Below are 20,028 nucleotides of genomic sequence, written 5' to 3'. Positions count from 1 at the left end.
ATCAGCTTTACGGGCGGTCGGGAAGCCTAGTGGTTAAAGCGTTCGCTCATCACGCCGAAGACCCGGGTTCGATTCCCGACATGGGTACAATGTGTGAAGCCCATTTCTGGCGTCCCCCGCTGTGATATTGCTGGAATAGTGCTAAAAGCGGCGTAAAATCAAACTCACTCACTCAAATAAGCTTTATACGCACGCACGCACGCACGCACGCACGCACGCACGCACGCACACACAAAGCTGCCCCTGGTCTATCCCAGGTACGCCTTCATGGAGTCCATCAGCACTAGGGATGCCGCTGAATGACCAGGGGTAATAATCAAGTTAATCCGAGATTAGAACGCACACTGGCAAACGGACGCGACTTGGCACAAGGAAATGACCCACTGGTCCACTCATTATCCCCTCCAAGTAACCTAGTAGTAGCAGACACGCAATCAATTAATCTGATCTGGTTCAGACAAGACAGCGTTTATCGCCAGAACCCCACAGGGCCGACCCTCTAATATTCCGGGATTGGTGTCGGGTGCCCAGGATGTTGGGACCAATCTCATTATAATCAGGTCTAAGTGCTAGCTACTGCTACACAAGGTAGGTCCGTGAAGAATCCTGGTAACAACTGGTCTTCAGCAACATGGTTGATGCAGGTCATCGTACCGAATTACGAAGGTCACTGAATCGTCTGGTTCAGACTCGTTTATATACAGACTGCCGTCACATAGCTGGAATATTACTGTGTGCGATGTTAAACAAATTATGACTGGGCGGCCGTAATCCGTTATATTTGTGCAGAGACCATATAATAGATTTGTGCAGCACGACTATCACCATCAAACTATGCAATTCTGTATGAATAGGTGTTTGGACAAATATTGATTTACACACAATGTCATACAAATTATTGTATTGATGACTTATATTCTTGCACAGTTGTGTTTCAAATACAGACAGAAGAATGAGTGAGTGAGTATGGTTTGACACCGCTTTTAGCAATATTCCAGCAATATCATGGCGGGGGGGACACCAGAAATGGCCTTCTCACATTGTACCCATGTCGGGAATCGAACCCGGCGTTGGTGGTACGAGTGAGTAAGTTTGATTTTACGCCGCTTTTAGCAATATTCCAGCAATTTCATGGCGGGGGACACCAGAAATGGGCTTCACACAATGTCCCCATGTCGGGAATCGAACTGTGTTTTCGGCGTGACTAGCGAAGGCTTTAACCACCAGGCTACCCGACCGCCCCTACAGAAGAATGAAGTGGACTGTGAGACTGAATAAGAACAAAGCAGTTTGGCTCACATCCAACCTGACTGGCATATAAACATTCATTCATATATACCCCACATTTTGTTACAAACAACCCGTGAAGATCCGGGGTAGAATAGGTCTTCAGCAACCCATACTTTTGTAAAAGGCGACTATGCTTGTTGTAAAAGGCGACTATGCTTGCGTAAAAGGCGACTATGCTTGCCGTAAGAGGTGACTAAAGGATGGGTGGTCAGGCTCGCTGACTTGGTTGATGCATGTCATCGTATCCCAATTGCGTGGATCGATGCTCATGATGTCAATCACTGGATTGTCTGGTCTAGACTCGATGATTTACAGACAACCGTCATATAGCTGGAGTATTGCTGAGTGCAGTGTTGAAGAACAAACATTAAACATTCACCCATCCATGTTACTGTTGTTTTACTTGGTCCCGCACTTTTCACCAACAGGCAGAGGCCAAAGAGTGAAGAACAATTCTGTACCATATCAGGTGTGCATGCATGCGTAGCTTCCTTATTTACGAATGTGGGGACAGGGGTGGACCACTCCCCATCTTCCCGGGGCAAAGGGGTTAACTGACCTTTGGAAACTGGACTTATATAGTTATCTCTCTTGCGTAGGGAAGATGACCAGTCCCCTGAGGCACCGCAATTCGCAGTGCAGAGTTGTGTCCCTTCGGCACGCCAGTGACCTACGATCATGGGTTTGAATCCTGGTTCACCTCAATTATGTTTCTAGGTTTGTCAGCACCATACCCATGCATGGGCAGATACAGAGGGGGGGGGGGGGGGGTGGAGGTGCGCACCTCCACACACCCCTTTTTATTTCGAAAATCTTTATTTCTGTATAAATTACCACTAAAGACGATATATAGATCTTAATTGTGCACACACACACACACACACACACACACACACACACACACACACACACACACTTTTCAAAACAGCTGTATCCGCCCATGCCATGCATCTGGGTTTCACCAAAGTGGTAAACATCAGAGACCTGCTTGGGAGCCTCATTCACTGGGGCTTTCCTCCCACGTAAAGCTGACATGCTGTGATATAACTGGAAAACTGTTAAAAGCAGCCTTAAACCCAACTCACTTCCTGTCTGTAAATACACATGGAGACATTTCTACACCTTGAAACTATATTTTCAGCAATAAAAGTATAACAAAGATCTGTAGATGTTAATTTTGGTGAGAACAGGTTTACTTCACAAACTTTATATAGTCTGTTCATTGTTTTCATTCGATACTAAGGACCAATGAATGCCAAGTTTAGTGCTGTCCAATCGCAGCCTACAATAAATCATCTGTCTTATCTACTCATTGAGGTAGACAGACGCCAAGTCAATTACAATTATCCACTCATATGTAATAAAGACCTTCCTCTACCTCAAAGCCAAACAGGTGGTCCAGTCTCTTAAGGCACCGCAATTTGCTGTTCAGAGTTGCGTCCCTTAGATGTGTCAAGATCCTATGATCATGAATTCAAATCCCTGATTACACCTTTGTTCATTAGCACGATGCTCACTACTTTCACCAAAGAGGTAAAAACTAAAACTCACATCTCTTTGGAATTTTCTCCCATGTCAAGCTCTGACAGCGCCTATTCATCTTCCTGAGGCAAGAGAGTTAACTGACTTTAAAAGTCCAGTTTCCACCCTTGCCGAACTAGGCTGGAATTACTTGGCTCAATTGTAGCGCCACCAGTGGCTATTACCAGTTATGTCCCCACTAAGCCTCTCCTATGGACCAATCAGATTCCACCTCTTGTATCACTTGCTTTTGCTTCACACAAAATGGTGGCGCCCAGTCAGGAGGATCTGATCGATAATCAAGATCTATATTGTGATAAAACAGGTCTTACATCGCGAAATACATCAAATCACGTGAGCTCCTTGATTAAAAACATGAAAAGATTTGGAAAATATCTGCTGACAACGAGTTGGCGGTGCACATGCTTTGCAAATCCTGCAATCGATCGAAATCTGCACAACAGTTTACGAACCGGATTTCGATTTCGGTGTGCGATTTTGATTGAACTATGCATAGACTTGTTAGTCCAGCCAAAATGTAACTCCATAATACCAGCCTAGTTCGGCAAGGGTGGAAACTGGACTTTTATAGTCAGTTAACTCTCTTGCCTCGGGAAGATGCCCCCTATTGTAACTGAAACACTTTTCAAAGCAGGGTTCAGCCTACTCACTTATCATAGTAGAGGACATGGCATTCTTGGTCAGGGTTTAGACTGTTATACTCAGAGGCTCTCAAGAGACTTGTAACACATTTTCAGGCAGATGACATATTAACGATCCATCTGTCCATTCCTTGTCGTGGTGTCCCTTCCATGGTGTTTATGAAACTAATAGTTGATATTCTGATCCGCAACATCTCCCACGATACTCACTGCTGCTAATCACGTGACACTGCACATCTTATACAGCTAAAGATATAACATCCTATCTGCACACCCTTGTCTTATATTCTCTGTCAGTAACCAGTTAGTAATCAGGATGTAGACTAAAAATACTTATTGAGAAACCGCCTCTGTGGTCTAGTGGTAGAGCGTCCGCCCGGAGAGCGAAAGGTCCGGGGTTCGATCCCCGGCCGCGTATAACAAAAGATGTTAAAAGATGGTACTTGTTGTTACCCTGTCTGGCGCTCGGCATTAAGGGGCTAAAACAAGGACTGGTCGGCTCGGAGTCAGTATACTGTGTCTGAGTGGGGTATTCATGTTAAACTGTGGCTTGGTATCTCAGTGGGCTAGCATTATAAATTAGCATCAGTCCAGACCAGTACAAGCAGCCACACGTACACACATGCATGTATGTCGCTATATAAGTGCAATAATCTTGGACGTGACGTTAAACCCCATTTCACCTCACCTCACTTATTGAGATGTCACCACACTACACAGAACTGTGTCACATATAGGTATCTGGATCACTTGACGATTAGTTAAACAGTGGCCATGTTGTCCATTTGTGCGTCCTTAGTCACATGATCACTGAATAGACAGGAAATCCAGTATCCATGGTGTCTGCTCCACAGTACAATCTGTCATTTCAACAATGTTGACATCATTTGTCCAACACTGCATTGGCGCTGAAATAAGCTGGTCCGTCAGTTAGCGGTGTCAGGAATCACACAGTGCTTGCACAGGTCATGTGTATGACAACAGATTGATGTCATAACACCCATCCACCTGAAGAAACAAAAAAGGGAGGTAACCCATGTCACAAATTACAAATATATGACCCAAAAACCACCTGCATCAATCTTTTACATATCCTCTATATTTCTGGACCCATCCGCAAGGTTTTTCTCGATCAAAAATTACCTGCCCTTGCTTTTCATTTTACCAACCAAACAAATGCCAAGATAAGGTAAAAGAAATGAGTAAGGGAGGTAACTCATACTGCCTAGAAATCAAACCACTGAGGGATTTCTGAGGGCATTATTTTGCGTGTCAGTTTTTCAACGTTGAATTTCTCGCAAACTCTATCGTAATCCATGGGGCTGGCCACTATGTTACTGATATCGCCAACCCAACATTTAGGCTGGTTTGTAACTCGCATTCTGATTGGTACGTAAGACCTAGTAGCGTAGCCAGTCAAATTTGCTGAAAGAAATCAAGGCCATATAATTTAAGATCCCGAAAACATTGTGGACGGGACCAGGCCTGGCTAGTGTAGGTTTACCGAAATGCGTGCCCTGGAGATATAGAGGATGATCTGATATTATACCTCTTTCTCTCAACATCTGAGGACACCTACATGGAAGGCCACATCAGGTGAACCAGGTGAAATTTGACTGCCCAATTTAAATGAAGGTTGCAACGGTTCTTGACCCAAATTTTGATCTTGGCAACAGAACAGAAATAAACCCTCAATAGTACACATTCTGTTTATACCCCATCACACCGAACTAGTCAATACGTTCGTGAAAATGTCGTCGAACTGGTTCCAACTGTGCATGAACGTAGTGGACGTAGTAGCAACTATTGACAGTCTTTTTACAAATTTCATGGATGGGCTCGAACGGGGAGGGTGCTCGAGAACTTTGAGTCTGCTCAAAATTTTAGCCTGTCCATCCCATTCTGCAATTAGTCGGATTGACAACGTACTTAAAACGAGAAAGACGTATTACAAACGGAATTGACGTACTTTGAACCTACTAGGGATGTGTTACGACGTGGTGCAGTCGGACATAAATTTCAGAACGTGTGGACACGGACCGGGTGGACTGCTCTTTGGAGGCATGATGTGTAAGGCTCGGAGCCCTGAACTTGAATGAAGACTGGCTACAACGCGCTCGGTATCCATAGGAGTCGGGCCAGGATGCAAATAAACATGAACTTCGGATGAGATGAGGACGTCACTGCGAACGAGTTGGTCGGGTTAAGAATTAGTTAGAACTGGCTTGGACGTATTGTGAATGAGGTAGAACAAGGTTGAACTGGTTAAGAACAGGTTGAGAACGGCTACGGACATGCTCGAACTGCTTCGAAACGTTGTCGGGATGAGGAGTACGGGCACTTGTACACGATCTGAACTGGATAGAAAAGTACTGTAGACTGGCTAAGAATGAGATAAGAACAAGATAGACGTATTGAGGACTGCTTGTGAACGAACTAACATCGTATTTTACACCAAATTACACGTTCTACCGTGATCACAGCCCGTTCTATTATTTTGTTTACAACGGGGTAGAACGGGATAGAACTACTTTGGTGTGATGGGTGCATTAGATGCCATGACAGGAAAACAGGATTTACGGCATATCTATGGCAACAGAACAGCATGGCTATCGCTATTGCCATTCAGAACACTCTGATTACATTTGTTTACGAGATACAGAAATCAGATATACCCGGTACTTCACTCACTCGTCCTGAGAACTTAGAAGCTGCAACACTAATTTTTATGGAAGCCTTTTAGGGCCACTTCTTTTTTTCTATTAAAATTATAACTTTAAATTTCAACATAGCATCTTAAAATTTCAACTTATACCACTTGAAATTTCAAGATGCTATGTTGAAATTTCAAAATACTAAGTTGAACTTTCAAGATACATACATCGAAATTTCAAGATAATAATTTGATAATAATTATGGAATCCTTTTAACATGTTTAAGGCCATTTGTTTTTTACTTACTTAAAATTTCAAGATCATTATCAAAAAAATTGAACTTAGTATGTATCTTGAAAATTTCAATTTAGTATCTTGAAATTTCAAGAAAAAGTAAAAAACAAATGGCCTTAAAAGGATTCCATAAATTTTGGTTGATTAGAAGCTTCACTTGATGTGACCTATGGAGGTGTCCTCAGGTCTTCACACAGAGAGCTATTGTATCAGAGTTAAATATCTGATTTTAAAAAAGATTAATCATTAACTATCAAGCATTTTACCATGACATGAAAGCTGAAAACATGTTAGTGTTTAAAAATCGTAGTTTTATAAATACCTCATATCTTCCCAAGTTTACTGTTGTCTGATTGGCTGAAACCACCTCAGCCAAGGCCCACAACTCTTGAAGGTTCGCAGAGAGAGATTCCAGATTCGGCACGCCCTGTAACACAAGTACATCCTGTATGACTAAAATGACACAATGATGAGTCAAAATAGTTAAATCCTTCATTTGCATCAACAAACAACCAACAAGGTCCTGTAGCCATGGTAACAGCCATCAATTTCTACTGCAAATGAAAACATACAAAAAATAGCAAAAAACAGTCAAATTTCATGATCATAAAGCATTTTGCAATATTTACAAATAAAACATATTCACATGCATGGTAATATACTGAAACACATTGATCAGAAATACAGTTCATAACCCAACTCTAAACACTCACTCTGAAGATTACCAATACGAAAGGAAACTGGATTCTCAGATACCACAAGGTATTTTGTTCAATTCTGTAGAATCACAGACATTACAGTTATTCCATGGTAGAATTGACCCATCTTTGAATTCTTTGCCAGTGCAATTGTTTAATTAGAGTACTTAGATTGGCACCAAATTCATGTGGTATTCAGAATTGAAATAAGTTGTAGACCGTGAACATCGTTAGTACTATTAGTGGAAAAAGATCTCCCATTATTTTCACTTCTAACTGAAAATGACTCGTGTTATTTCAAAGACGAGAGCGATTGCCCCGGGGTGAAACACTACTGGTAGACAACACAGGATTAGTGTATGGCTGTGTATGGCCATGAAGTGAGGTGAGGTGAAATGGGGTTTAACGCCGCGTCCAAGATTATTGCACTTATATAGCGACTTACATGCATGTGTGTGTGTGTGTGGCTGCTTGTACTAGTCCGGACTGATGCCGATTTATAGTGCTAGCTCACTGAGATACCATGCCGCAGTTTAACATGAATACCCCACTCCTTGTTTTAGCCCCTTAATGCCGAGCGCCAGACAGGGTAAGAACAAGTACCATCTTTTAAGTCTTTTGGTATGACGCGGCTGGGGATCGAACGCCGGACCTTCCGCTCTCCGGGCGGCCGCCCTACCACTAGACCAGACCACAGAGGTAGTCTGTATGGCCATGAAGAATATTGTGTTCATAGCATTGCTTCAGTTTTCTCAAACTTAACACTGTTGAGTGTGTAATTTAAATGACAGAACACTTCCACAAGTGTGTAAGGTGTGTTGTGCATACTGCTTTGTCAGGGTCTTCTCAGTCTCGTGCATATTGTTTGCTATGTACTTTTTCTATATACCGTATTCGACGTAATAAGAGCCCAGGGCGCTTTCAAATTAGGGGGCTCTTATTAGAATGTTATTTTGGTGAAAAAAACAGAGTTGAAAGACAAATTTCATGGTTAATGCTGACAGCCTGAAATGTTTATGTACGACAGATATATTTTTCTAGAATTTAATTGCCCATAATTAAGGGTGCATATAACACACGAGCATGTATTGTACGTGAAAAAATAGGTCTTGAGAACATTGATCAATCGGAAGGGTGCTCATTGGGATTATATTAGCAAACTACGCCGTGGGCGCTTATTAGCGCGGGGCTCTCATACGTAGAATACGGTACATGTTTATTCTCTGCTACTATGAATGGTCCCATCCCTTTGTACCTACATCCCAATTTGCCTACAGACATTTCAATAATTGTTCTCCGATATTTTTTTCCAAAATGTGGATACAAAGAAGAATTTCAAAAAGGGACTGGTCATTTATTATAGGATCGGACCAGCGGGATTGGTCTTATATCACAGTATAATATTTTCCCGACCCTCCATTTATGTAACATCTTTTCCTGGCACCACCCAAATGCATTTAACACTTTTTCATGACCACACACCTCCATATAACATAGGACCAGACCTAATTTTTTTGTATGAGATCAGAAAAGTCGTACATGGTGACCAGGAAACAACACATATAAAATATGTACTAGTATACTGAACTGCAAAAGAAACATCACTTCATGAAAATACTTCTTGAACGTTTTCCATTGATATATGAATGCATTTTTTGGAGGTATCTCATCTTTGACATTAATCTTATCTAAATTTAATCTTAAGGACCAAAAAATGACACAAATATGGAAACAATGGGTCGCCAAAATAAAGCCCAACAAATGACCATGCTATAAAAGACTTGGGTCCCATTCCGCAAAGCAATCAAAGCGGTAAGACAATCGTAACTCTCATATTTTAACATAGACTTATGACAGTCTTAGTGCTGTGGTGCTTAGTGCTAAGATCGCGTTGTGGAACAGAGCCCTGGTATCGTTGCTGTAATGGCTAGATGGTTCTCATGTGGATATTAAAAACATTGGAAAGCATTCGTGAAATGTGGCCAGCATGCAGTCGTCTTAAGCCTGATTTCTCTGATTCTTCGTATTTCTTGGTATGGCGCTAGTATTGATACAAGAATGCTGGATCCACGTACTGGGGCGTCATTTATCAGGAAAGGCACAAGGAAATGCACGTGAATTTTGATTTTTTTACTTTGTACCACAGACTTTTGTTAAGCTGTGTCTTGGCAATCTATTGTATACATAAATTGTGTCCTTTTTTGTCCAATAACATTAAATTTGAACACAGACTAATGTCAAAAACAAGATACCTCCCAAAAAATTAATGCATTGATACATTTCAATGTGAAACTTTCATTATTTTCATGAAGTGGCGTTTCTTTTGTGGGTCAGTATTTTTGTGTGTGTGTGTGTGGCTGTGTGTGTGGCTGTGTGTAGCTGTGTGTGTGTGTGTGTGTGTGTGTGTGTGTGTGTGGCTGTGTGGCTGTGTGTGTGTGTGTGTGGCTGTGTGTGTAGCTGTGTGTGTGTGTGGCTGTGTGGCTGTGTGTGTGTGTGTGTGTGTGTGTGTGTGGCTCTGTGTGTGTGTGTGGCTGTGTGTGTGGCTGTGTGTAGCTGTGTGTGTGTGTGTGGCTGTGTGGCTCTGTGTGTGTGTGTGTGTGTGTGTGTGTGTGTGTGTGTGTGTGTGTGCTTGTACTAGTCCAGACTGATGCCGATTTATAGTGCTAGCCCACTGAGACACCATGTCGCAGTTTAACACCCCACTCAGACACAGTATACTGACTCCGAGCAGAACAGTCCTACTTTTTTCCCTTAACGCCAAACACCAGGCAGGGTAGCAACAAATACCATCTTTTTATGTCTTTTGGAATGAAATGGCCTGCAATCGAACCCACAACTTTTCGCTCACCGAGCAGATGCTCTACTACTCGACCACGGAGGTGCTCGGGAAAGCAGTAAACAGTCCTGCATCCCTAATATTGTAGGTTCAAATCCTGGTTTGTTTGTTTGTACCTGGGGGCACGGGTGGCCCAGTCGTCTAAGGTGCCACGATTCGCTGTGCAGAGTTATGTCCTCTTGGTGGGCCAGGATCCAATGATCATGAGTTTGGGCACGCCAGAAACCTATGATTGCAGGTTCGAATCCCGGTTCGCCCGAATTATGTTTCTAGGTTTGTCAGCACCATACCCGTGCTCGTGGGTTTCACCGAAGTGGTAAACGTCTGAGACCTGCATCACTTCGGGCTTTACTCCCGCATCAAGCTGACACGCCGTGATGTAACTGGAATACTGTTAAAAGCGGCGTAAAACCCAACTCACTCACTCACTGTTTGTACCTAGGCTTGTCTGCACCATACCCATGCAAGTCTGTTTCACAAATTATATGGTATAGGTCTAAGGCCTGCATCACTTCAGGCTTTCCTCCCACATTAACCAACAGGCTGTGTCAGGTGTATATTTTTAAAGTGACATAAAACACCACTCTCTCACTCAGGCATACAACACACTTACTAATTATCATTTTTTCATAAAGATTTCTAACAAAACAGTTAAAGAGGACTTTTTCAAAAAGGCTGCCATGTCTAAAAATAAAACATTTGTGGGTACTTAAAGACACCATTGCTGTAGGGCTGGGACGGGTAACTCGGGTACCCGGGTCGGGTGGGTCCTGAGTAGGACCCAGGTACCTTAGTAATACCCGGACCCATGGTTAGTCACGTGACATATTGTTTAATGACAAAAACTCACTAGAGCTCAGTGGTTACACTACAAGTCGCTAATGTTCCCTTTTCTTTATGATGATGCACACATTCCTTTTGACTTGTATATGTTTGAGGAAAGATAAATCTTCAGTCAACTTCAGTGTACGCATGATTTGATCGTTTCATAAGAGACCATATATCTGTTATATGGTCTCTGGTTTCATACATGTATCTGAACAGTTTTTACCAGGACTACAGTTAAACTATTCCCAATTAGACATTGTGTCCCCAACTCTTGAGACCTACAGTGGGTACCCGAGTAGGTTCGTTTAGGATCACCCAATTCTCTCATAGCTGTACTACTACAGCGTGTAATATGAAAGAACTGGGGTTCTCTTAGCTTGTTTTATGGAATATATTATCAGGGAACGATTGAATGCTTACGGGTGGAACGAGAGTCAGATCTTTTCTCTGATATGATACCTCTCTGGGTGAAGATCTAAAAATCCTGCGTTAGAAATTGGCACTAGTCCTGTAGTCCTTGCCAAACTGCCCAATAGTTAAGATATCACAAGGACCAGTAGAAATCTAACATTTTTAAGAATTTTACTTTATGTTATCATTATAAGGACTAGTGGACTAAAAATGTTAGTTTCTAGGCTGAAACCCCTCCATAGGAGGTTGCATCAGGTTAACTTCTAATCAGCCAATCAGCATCAGGCTTCTATATTCCCTGTATGAGTGACTGAAGCATTAAGACAGTCACATCCTGTATAATGAACTTAAAAAGACAGTCCCGAAAATTAATAATAATTATATTGTTGTTGATATTTATCTGTCATTTTTGGGGTACATTGCGTCTATAGACAAAAAGGTATATCATTGAACAAATTATTGTGTTCTGTGTGGTATCAATTTGTTAAAATCAAAACTTCCAAATGAGGTAGTGAAGAAAAGAAGATGAATTATTTTAGAAAGCTGATATCTGACTGGCTCACATGCTTCATTTAGCTTGGGTGGTTTTGAAGTCAAAGCTCAGGATTCACCTGGCGTGACTTTCCATGGAGGTTTTGTATGATCTCGTCCAAAGAGGCATCACATCGGAGTTACAGATCTGACATTAATGTGACTGGGAAGAAGCAAGTAACTAGAGCTAGGAATGGTGGCGGTGTAAGCTGCTGTCTACTGACTAAAGCTAGGGATGGTGGATGCACCTGTCTACAAGCCACTAACTAGGTCTGTGAGGGAGGCACTGGGAACTCTTACCCAATCACCCCTCTTCCCTGACGCTGCAGGGGTCAGAGGTCGTCGTGTGGGCTGGAAGTGAACATCATGCAGTGCCCTTGTGATATTTCATCAATGAGTGAATACTGATATCAAATATATTGCATTGTGAGGTGTTTTCCAGAAACCCTGCCTCAGTACATGCAATCTCATTAAAATCAGACCTCAGTTCTCGCTATCGCTAAACAAAGATCTGAGGACATCCCATTACGGGTCACGTCAGAACGACCTTTCTTCCGACCAATCAAAGCGTCGCTTACCAGATCGTGAAAGTGACAGTCGGAATTTGTTTTCTGATCATGCAACCTCGAAAACGTTAACACGGGGTATTCTGTACGACAGTTACGGCCCCTACAACTGATTCCGTCAAAATTATCGTCAATCTCTCGCTTTCTGTTGGGATAAACATTTGAACGGAGGAGGCGTTGCACAGTACGTGGGAAGCACTGCAATACAATCTCAACCATATATTAGACATTCTGGAAGTTTGTTTGTTCAGTTTTCAAAATCTTAATCGAGAACGGTGTCAACATATTTTTCAAGCGTAGTCTGAAATGGAAGTCGCCAGGTTGAAACAAGTGCCGTGAAGCTCGAGAAAGCTGCTTTCTAATTGGCTGATGTCGACTTCTTGTTAGTCATTTCAGTGGTCGGTCAGAGTTCGCGAAAGATCATTCTGACATGACCGGTAATGGGATGCCCTGAGATCTAGCGGCAGCGAAAACTAAGATCTGATTTTAATGAGATTGCGGTACATGTGAACCTAGGAATCTTAAAAAAAATAGCTGAATAACTTTCTTTAAATCTTTCTGTGAAGTGAGGGGCATAATACTTTGCAGTAGGTGGGTCTCACTGAACAGCATGGGTCTTACTTTGCAATATGTTGGTTTCACTTTGGAGTCAAGGGGGAGTGTGGAGTAAGACTTACTGTTAAACCTTGAGTAGGGGAGCTCTTGCAGTAGAGTTGGATGCCTTATTATGCCCGCCACGAAGTGGAAGGGGGATATAGAAATGGGTTCTGTCAGACCGTCACGATTCCGGAGCAGAACTCAAAACCATGAGAGATATCTTAACCAAACTTGGCACATAGATAGGTCGAGTGGTGAACTGTTGCCTTTTGATAGTTTTGGATTTATGAAAAACTTATTTTTCAAGTTTTCATTGTAACTGCTTTGACTTAGACTGAAAATGGTGGTAGTGCTCGTTTCCGGAGGGCTAATGCCTTGCACACAATGGACATGTGTCATATGTATTGGAGAAAACACGCTTACGAGGATTTGGCAGACAGAGCATGCCCTGGGGAGAGGGAAAAAAACCAAGGGGGCAAAGCCTCCGCGGTTTTTCCCGACCCCCAGGGCATGCTCTGTCTACCAAAACCGAGGGAAAGTATTTTTCCATACTTATAAACCGAAAAAAGAAACTTAAAACAACATTTATCAACATTTTTATGTTTCAAACATACTTTCCATGAACGTTAGGAAACGCGTGTAAAATATCTGTTGCTGGCGTACGGATCTTGAAAAGGACATTCTAAAAACCAGTGAGGCTTATCAATACCTCTGTAGCCTTGTGGTACACTCACTGGGCTACAGATATGAACGTTGCGAGTTCGATCCTCGAGAATATAAAGAAAACATTTGTCATTTGATTTTACATTTCATTACATGTTACAATCTGAACGGAAGTCACATTAATAAAATACCCAGGACATTATATAAAATCCCTGGGATATTATAGCAAATATGACTTGAATATCCTATAAAATCCCTGGGATATTATATAAAATCCCAGGGACATTACAACGTCCCTGTTTAGGAGATTTAACTCGACTGGAAAGTAAAACCTCACAATAGGTTTTAATGCCTATAGAAAGAAGTCTCTTACTTAATAGCGATCCCAATGAATAGGTTTATAATGATGGGGAGTGTGCTTGTTTTGTTGTAGGGCATCGTCCCGAGGCAAGAGCGTTAACCGACTTTAAAAGTCCAGTTTCCACCCTTGCCGAAACTAGGCAGTAATTACTGAGCTCGATCGTAGCGCCACCAGTGGCTATTACCAGTTATGTCCCTTCTAAGGCTCTCCTATGGACCAATCAGATTCCACCTCTCGTATCACTTGCGTTTGCTTCACACAAAATGGTGGTGCCGATCTGATCGATAATCAAGATCTATATCGTGAATAAACAGGTCTTACATAGCGAAATGCATCAAATCAAGTGAGCACCTTGATAACAAATATGAAAAGATTTGGACAATATCTGCTGACAACGAGTTGGCGGTGCACATGCTTTGCAAATCCTGCAATCAAACGAAATCTGCACGACAGTTTAGTAACCGGATTTCGATTTCGGGCGCGATTTTGATTGGACTATGCACAGACTTGTTAGTCCAGCCAAAATGTAACTCCATAATACCAGCCTAGGGTATTCGGCAAGGGTGGAAACCAGGGGTCCGGAAACCGTCATATGCGCCGGACATGTCCGATTGGGAATCTCAAATGTCCGTTTTAAAATATTGCTTACCGGACATTTTAAAAATTATTGTCCAGACATTCTTAAATTTTGACCGGACATGATCAACAGTTAGGACTGAGCAGTTTCTGTCTGCAGTTGCAACACAATGAAGATTAACTACACTGACAAGCTTTGTTTGTTTTGATTGCTGTAAATACAGAAACAGAAACAAACGTATTTTTTCCATGTTAATCTAAAATGATATTATTTGTTATTAATTGTCCGGTAAATTAAACAATTTAAATTGAAACAATTCATAATTCATCATATTATGAATACGTAAACTTGTAATGTGTGTGAAAAGTCGTACTAAAATACGCTATTTAAAGGGGGCGTGGCCTAAATGCAAATGTCCGATTGGGATTTTAAATTTTCCGGACGCCTGGTGTAAACTGGACTTTTATAGTCAGTTAACTCCCTTGCCTCGGAAGATGTTAGTAGGGTGGTTTTCCAGTTGTTAGTGCCTGTTTTCAAGTAGGGGGTCTGGCTGTGGAGAAGGGGGGAAGGGGGATACTGCCAGTGAAGCATGGGGTCTGGGTGTTGAGGGTAGATGGATCCGGCAGTGAAATAGGGATATCTAACTTTTCAGTAGGGCATCTCACTGTGGACCTGTAAAACTTCAGTTTGGATCATGAACATTCCATTTTGTAAAAACTTATAACATATACATGTACAGCAAGACAGATCTCCTTCTGACGCTAGTGAAAAAACATTATTTTTTTAATATTATGTGCCTCATATGCTAGCTCTATCACATCTAGGCTGTGCGGGATAAAAATGCACTATTCTACAACTGAAAATAACTGGAGACGAGTCATTCAGTTCAAAGCCAAAAAAGAGCCAAACCCACTGAGATGACTTCCATCCTACTTTAACATGCATGGGGTGATGAGGGTCTTGTCAGGCTATTCAGCCATGACAACCTAACCAAAATACTGACGGTACCTGCAGCTAACCTCTATAGACAGTACATGTATCACAAAAAAACAAAACATGGCTGGTGGTCACAAGAATTACCTCCCTTTGTACCATCACATATCAAGCTCCTTCCCAGCGTGTGACACCTTCGTTACATTCCCGGTAACATCACTGCCATCAGTGTGGGCGCGGTTACAAGAATCTTGAAATTTGCCCTCTAAACCCATATGTAGTAACGTTTATACTTTTGTTTATGTCTTTGGGAAAGCCATCATATTTCATTTTGAAAAGATTTACGACTGACCATGTTTTCCAGGTGAATTTACTTTGTTGTTTTAATAATCAGATTCGTTCGAGATTGCAGACTAACGGAAAATCAACCAACTTCTCCCTTACATTCTTACTATATCAATTAAAGATGATACTTTTAATGAAATAGAAATTCAAATTGACAAACAAAGAAAGTAATTTATCAGCGGTAAGTGTATTCGGCGTCACCACAGTCGTCACTTGTATGTAAACATAACGGTCATTCAGTTGAGAGTTCAACTCCAAGCATGGTTGTGGCCACCTATTCACAGTGGGGAGTTTTGACTGGTGGCAGCGATAGTATAGAGAGCTCCGCGAACGGACTATCGCTGTGAGGAGCTTGCATCACATATCATTCATTATATCCCTTATAATATCAGCAATACATTTTCTTATGACACTCTTTTGCTCAGATCTCTTGTTTGGCGCCATGCATGCAAATAAAACTGTTTATGGAATATTCATTTTTCAAATATATCAAACCAACAATATCAAAACCAACAGCCAAACAGTATTACCAATCCCGAGGCTGCAGCATACCAGTCAATCAGGTACACATGATGTTTTATATGTGATACGATGCCTGATGATAATGATGCATATATTGTCTGAATCACTGATTTCAATATTTTTTAATTATCTGCTCACTCAATCAGTCTATTACAATCTGATACTAATTGATTCTCTGATTTATGATACAAGTCCCAAGAGTTTGGAAATCGAATATATGTTAACCTGCCCTTTAGTAAATAAAAAGTAAAAATCTACTTGTCCTCAATTGAAAACTTATATCCTCCTCTCATCCACCTCATCAAGATCAGATCTTTTCCTTTGATATGACACCTGAGTGAGTGAGTAACATTTTACGCCACTTTCAGCAATATTCCAGCAATATCACGGGTGGGGACACCTGGATAAGTGAGTGAGTGAATAACATTTTACGCCACTTTCAGCAATATTCCAGCAATATCACGGTGGGGGACACCTGGATAAGTGAGTGAGTGAGTAACATTTTACGCCACTTTCAGCAATATTCCAGCAATATCACGGTGGGGGACACCTGGATAAGTGAGTGAGTGAATAACATTTTACGCCACTTTCAGCAATATTCCAGCAATATCACGGTGGGGGACACCTGGATAAGTGAGTGAGTGAGTAACATTTTACGCCACTTTCAGCAATATTCCAGCAATATCACGGCGGGGGACACCTGGATAAGAGGTGAACTTTCTAATCAGCCAATCGATGCTTCTAAATTCTCAGTATGAATGAGCAACACATTTAAGAGCAGCATATTTGATATCTTTATCTCAAAAATGAAGGTAAATGGCTGTTTCAAAATGCAAATGAAAAAGGCTGCACCACCATAATATTGTGGAAAGTCAAAATGGAGTACCTTTAAAGCAATATTTGGGTTTTCTTCCATTAAAATCAAAATTTCTGAATTGAGGTAGAAAAGAAATTAAGTCGAATCCTTTCAGAAATTTGACATCTGGGCTCGAGAACCCACATATCCTTTGTTTAGATTGGGAGGGTCAATGTTCCCTCACAGTTCATGCAGAGAGGTATCCTATCGGACAGAAAGATCTGATTATAATGAGATTGGGCATTTAGAGGACAATATTTTTCATATCAGCTTGAGATTGTGAATTGTGTGCATTTTGACTGTGGGTACGAGTTGTGCAAACAATCAATTAGGTCCAAAGAAATACCAGTGTATTTTATATTGGTCTCAAGGGACTCTTCAACATGCCCACGGATGACTAAAATTCGAAATTCTAACATACGAGTGAGGCAGCATGGTCGTTCAGGATCTATCACAATGTATCTGACCCTGCCCAGTGAGCTCAGTCATGTGACCTACATGCGAATATTAAAGGGCAAGTTCACACGGAAATGAACCTATTTTTCTTGTACTTTTTCCACTTTAAAAGTGTTAACATAGAAGTGTCATAGACAAAAATATAAAAATATCACAATTAATTAACATATTTTTCGCATTAAAACGATTTATATTTTTCACATTTACCAAGTGTTCTATTTCCACAACAAAAACACCATGGCTTATGCCCCTTGCAATATGACGTCATTGGTGCCAATTGATAAACATTATGACGTCATCATGCTTTGTTAGAGCCGCTTCACGTGGTGTAGGTCCAGGTGTGTGATTCTAGCGTCTCAGATGCCAGCCAGCATAGTGTTATGCTGAGTCACCACTGCGCCGGAGTGTGTCGTAGGTCATGTTGTTTTACCGCAAACTGGTACTTGATATCTTTTGCGTTGAGAATAGACAGGGACCCAGTTGAATTGGCACCAATTACGTCATAATCTAAGGGGGATAACTCAGGCCTGTTTAGCTCGAAAAACGAAGGCCTCATAACGGCATATCATTTTCACACTATTGTGAGCTTCCTACGTTCACTGTGAAAAAAATGAGTGTATATTTTCAAACACAGATACTAATTAATTCTAAAATTGCGTTCTGTTTAGAAAAAGAAAGAAAGTGATTTTTGCGTGTACACTTCCCCTTTAAGCGTGGTCTTACCGGAATCTTTCTGTCGCTGGGCTCTGTGGGTTCCTCTGTGAGCCAGGCAGGCAGGGGAGCGCTTCGGGGCATCTAGAACAACAGCAGTGAGTGAGTACGGTTTTACGCCGCTTTTAGCAATATTCCAGCAATATCACGGCGGGGGACACCAGAAATGGGCTTCACACATTGTACCCATGTCGGGAATCGAACCCGGGTCTTCAGCGTGACGAGCGAACGCTTTAACCACGGGGCTACCTGACCGCCCCTTGAACAACAGCAGAAGAAGCAGTAAGTGAGAGAGACGGGCAAACATTGTTTTCATCATTGTGGGGTTCAAACTCATGATCATTCAATCCTGGTGTGCCCAGGGGTGCAACAAGGAAACAGCGTTACCACTATCCCCCGCCATGAGGCACATTAGAAATTTGGGTGTTCACATAGCAGTGAATATAAACTATGAAAAAAAATCCTTTAAAGTTTAAGAAGAGACAGGCACCAGGGTTGCTTTATGTCATCAAAAAATATGACTAAATGTGTACTAACCACACCCAAGAGGCTCTTTCTCTGGAACAAATAACTCAGTCTTGATAAGGCTTAATAAAATAAAAGAATTGGTTATCAGGCAATGTTTTTTGATAATATAGTGCAGGCGGGCCGTGTCTTTTTTTTCTTCTTTTTTTTTTTTTTTTTTTTGGCAGGGGGGCGGGGGGGATGTTCAAACTAGTATGTAACTAAATAAACAGTTGTGTAACCAAATAAAAAGTTGTGCACAATCAATCTGGGAAAGGGCCTCCCTACATAAATGTATTCCTTGATGAGTAAAATACTGGCATACAGTATTTGACTACTGGTGGATTTGGAATATCTAAGGATTTTTAGTTTTTTTAAAAATGGAAATAAAAACGAAACATGCGGCGGACTTTGTGATGAAGCGGGCAGTGCCTGAGAACCAAGATTATTTATTTTTTTAGCCTAAGTATCTCTTAGATTAGCTGACTTCAGTAGTTTCTGACACAATGCACTTCGTAAAATAACATGGATCAAGGGTCAATGCTGTGTGTGTTCAAAATCTAAAAACATGTAGCAAGGGAAGTAACTCTGGAAATTCGAAATTCAAAGTATCACTAAGACATAGTCTGAAAGTTAATTTAAGGTACCGGCGTTTACTACAATATCTGAAAAACTATTGGACCTACTCCAGTCAAAGTTGGTATGAGATTATTAAACAGTCATACATAACTGGATATTACATTTAAAGACAATCGGTGCATGAATAAAAAATCTGTCTATTTAGCTATCACTGTATTTCATCAACAACCAGACCTGTTCGTCACGGGTGGAATGAGCATTCATTGTAACAGCCATCTGCATAATGCTACCCCTGCGTCACAGGGCCATATGACACAGTTGAACCAATCAACTCAACTTGAAAGGTTGCACGGGAATCACGCACGCACGAATAAGGTGTTAGCGTTGAGCGTCTCAAGCAGCCGGTTCTTCAAGACATACATTTATGAAAGCTCTGACAAACCAAGAATCGTGATCAAGTCGAATACTGGATATAAACAGGTCCATAGCACATTTCGGACTCGTAGGTCATGTAAAATAACTTTGTTTTGGGAGAAAAAAACTAGCCACTAATATACTAGGCATATACTGTTGGTTTCATGTTTACTTTGTTTGTTTTTAACACTGTACTTGGCAATATATGTATTCGAGTTA

General features: G+C 41.4%; 1 protein-coding gene across 6 annotated transcripts in view; it reads right to left on the bottom strand.

Moving 5' to 3' along the window:
• Positions 1-4,045: 4,045 nt before the first annotated feature.
• The window catches only part of LOC124133783 (nicolin-1-like), a 40,021-nt gene continuing 24,038 nt past the window's right edge, over positions 4,046-20,028 (bottom strand). For 5 of the 6 annotated variants that reach the window (XM_046498313.2, XM_046498312.2, XM_046498315.2 and 2 more), the window contains 4 exons: positions 18,325-18,396; positions 12,026-12,076; positions 6,744-6,848; positions 4,046-4,481 (listed from right to left, as the gene is read on the bottom strand). In XM_046498313.2, coding sequence (XP_046354269.2) covers positions 4,440-4,481; positions 6,744-6,848; positions 12,026-12,076; positions 18,325-18,396 — 270 coding nt within the window. In that variant the 3' untranslated portion in view covers positions 4,046-4,439. The remainder of the gene's footprint in view (positions 4,482-6,743; positions 6,849-12,025; positions 12,077-18,324; positions 18,397-20,028) is intronic. The other variant, XM_046498317.2, reaches the window with a different exon arrangement.

This window comes from Haliotis rufescens, unplaced genomic scaffold (genome assembly GCF_023055435.1).
Source record: "Haliotis rufescens isolate VD_foot unplaced genomic scaffold, xgHalRufe1.0.p SCAF_16, whole genome shotgun sequence".
Taxonomy (NCBI): domain Eukaryota; kingdom Metazoa; phylum Mollusca; class Gastropoda; order Lepetellida; family Haliotidae; genus Haliotis; species Haliotis rufescens.
The sequence above is the reverse complement of the archived record's forward strand: the minus strand, read 5'-3'. Positions and strand labels throughout refer to the sequence as shown.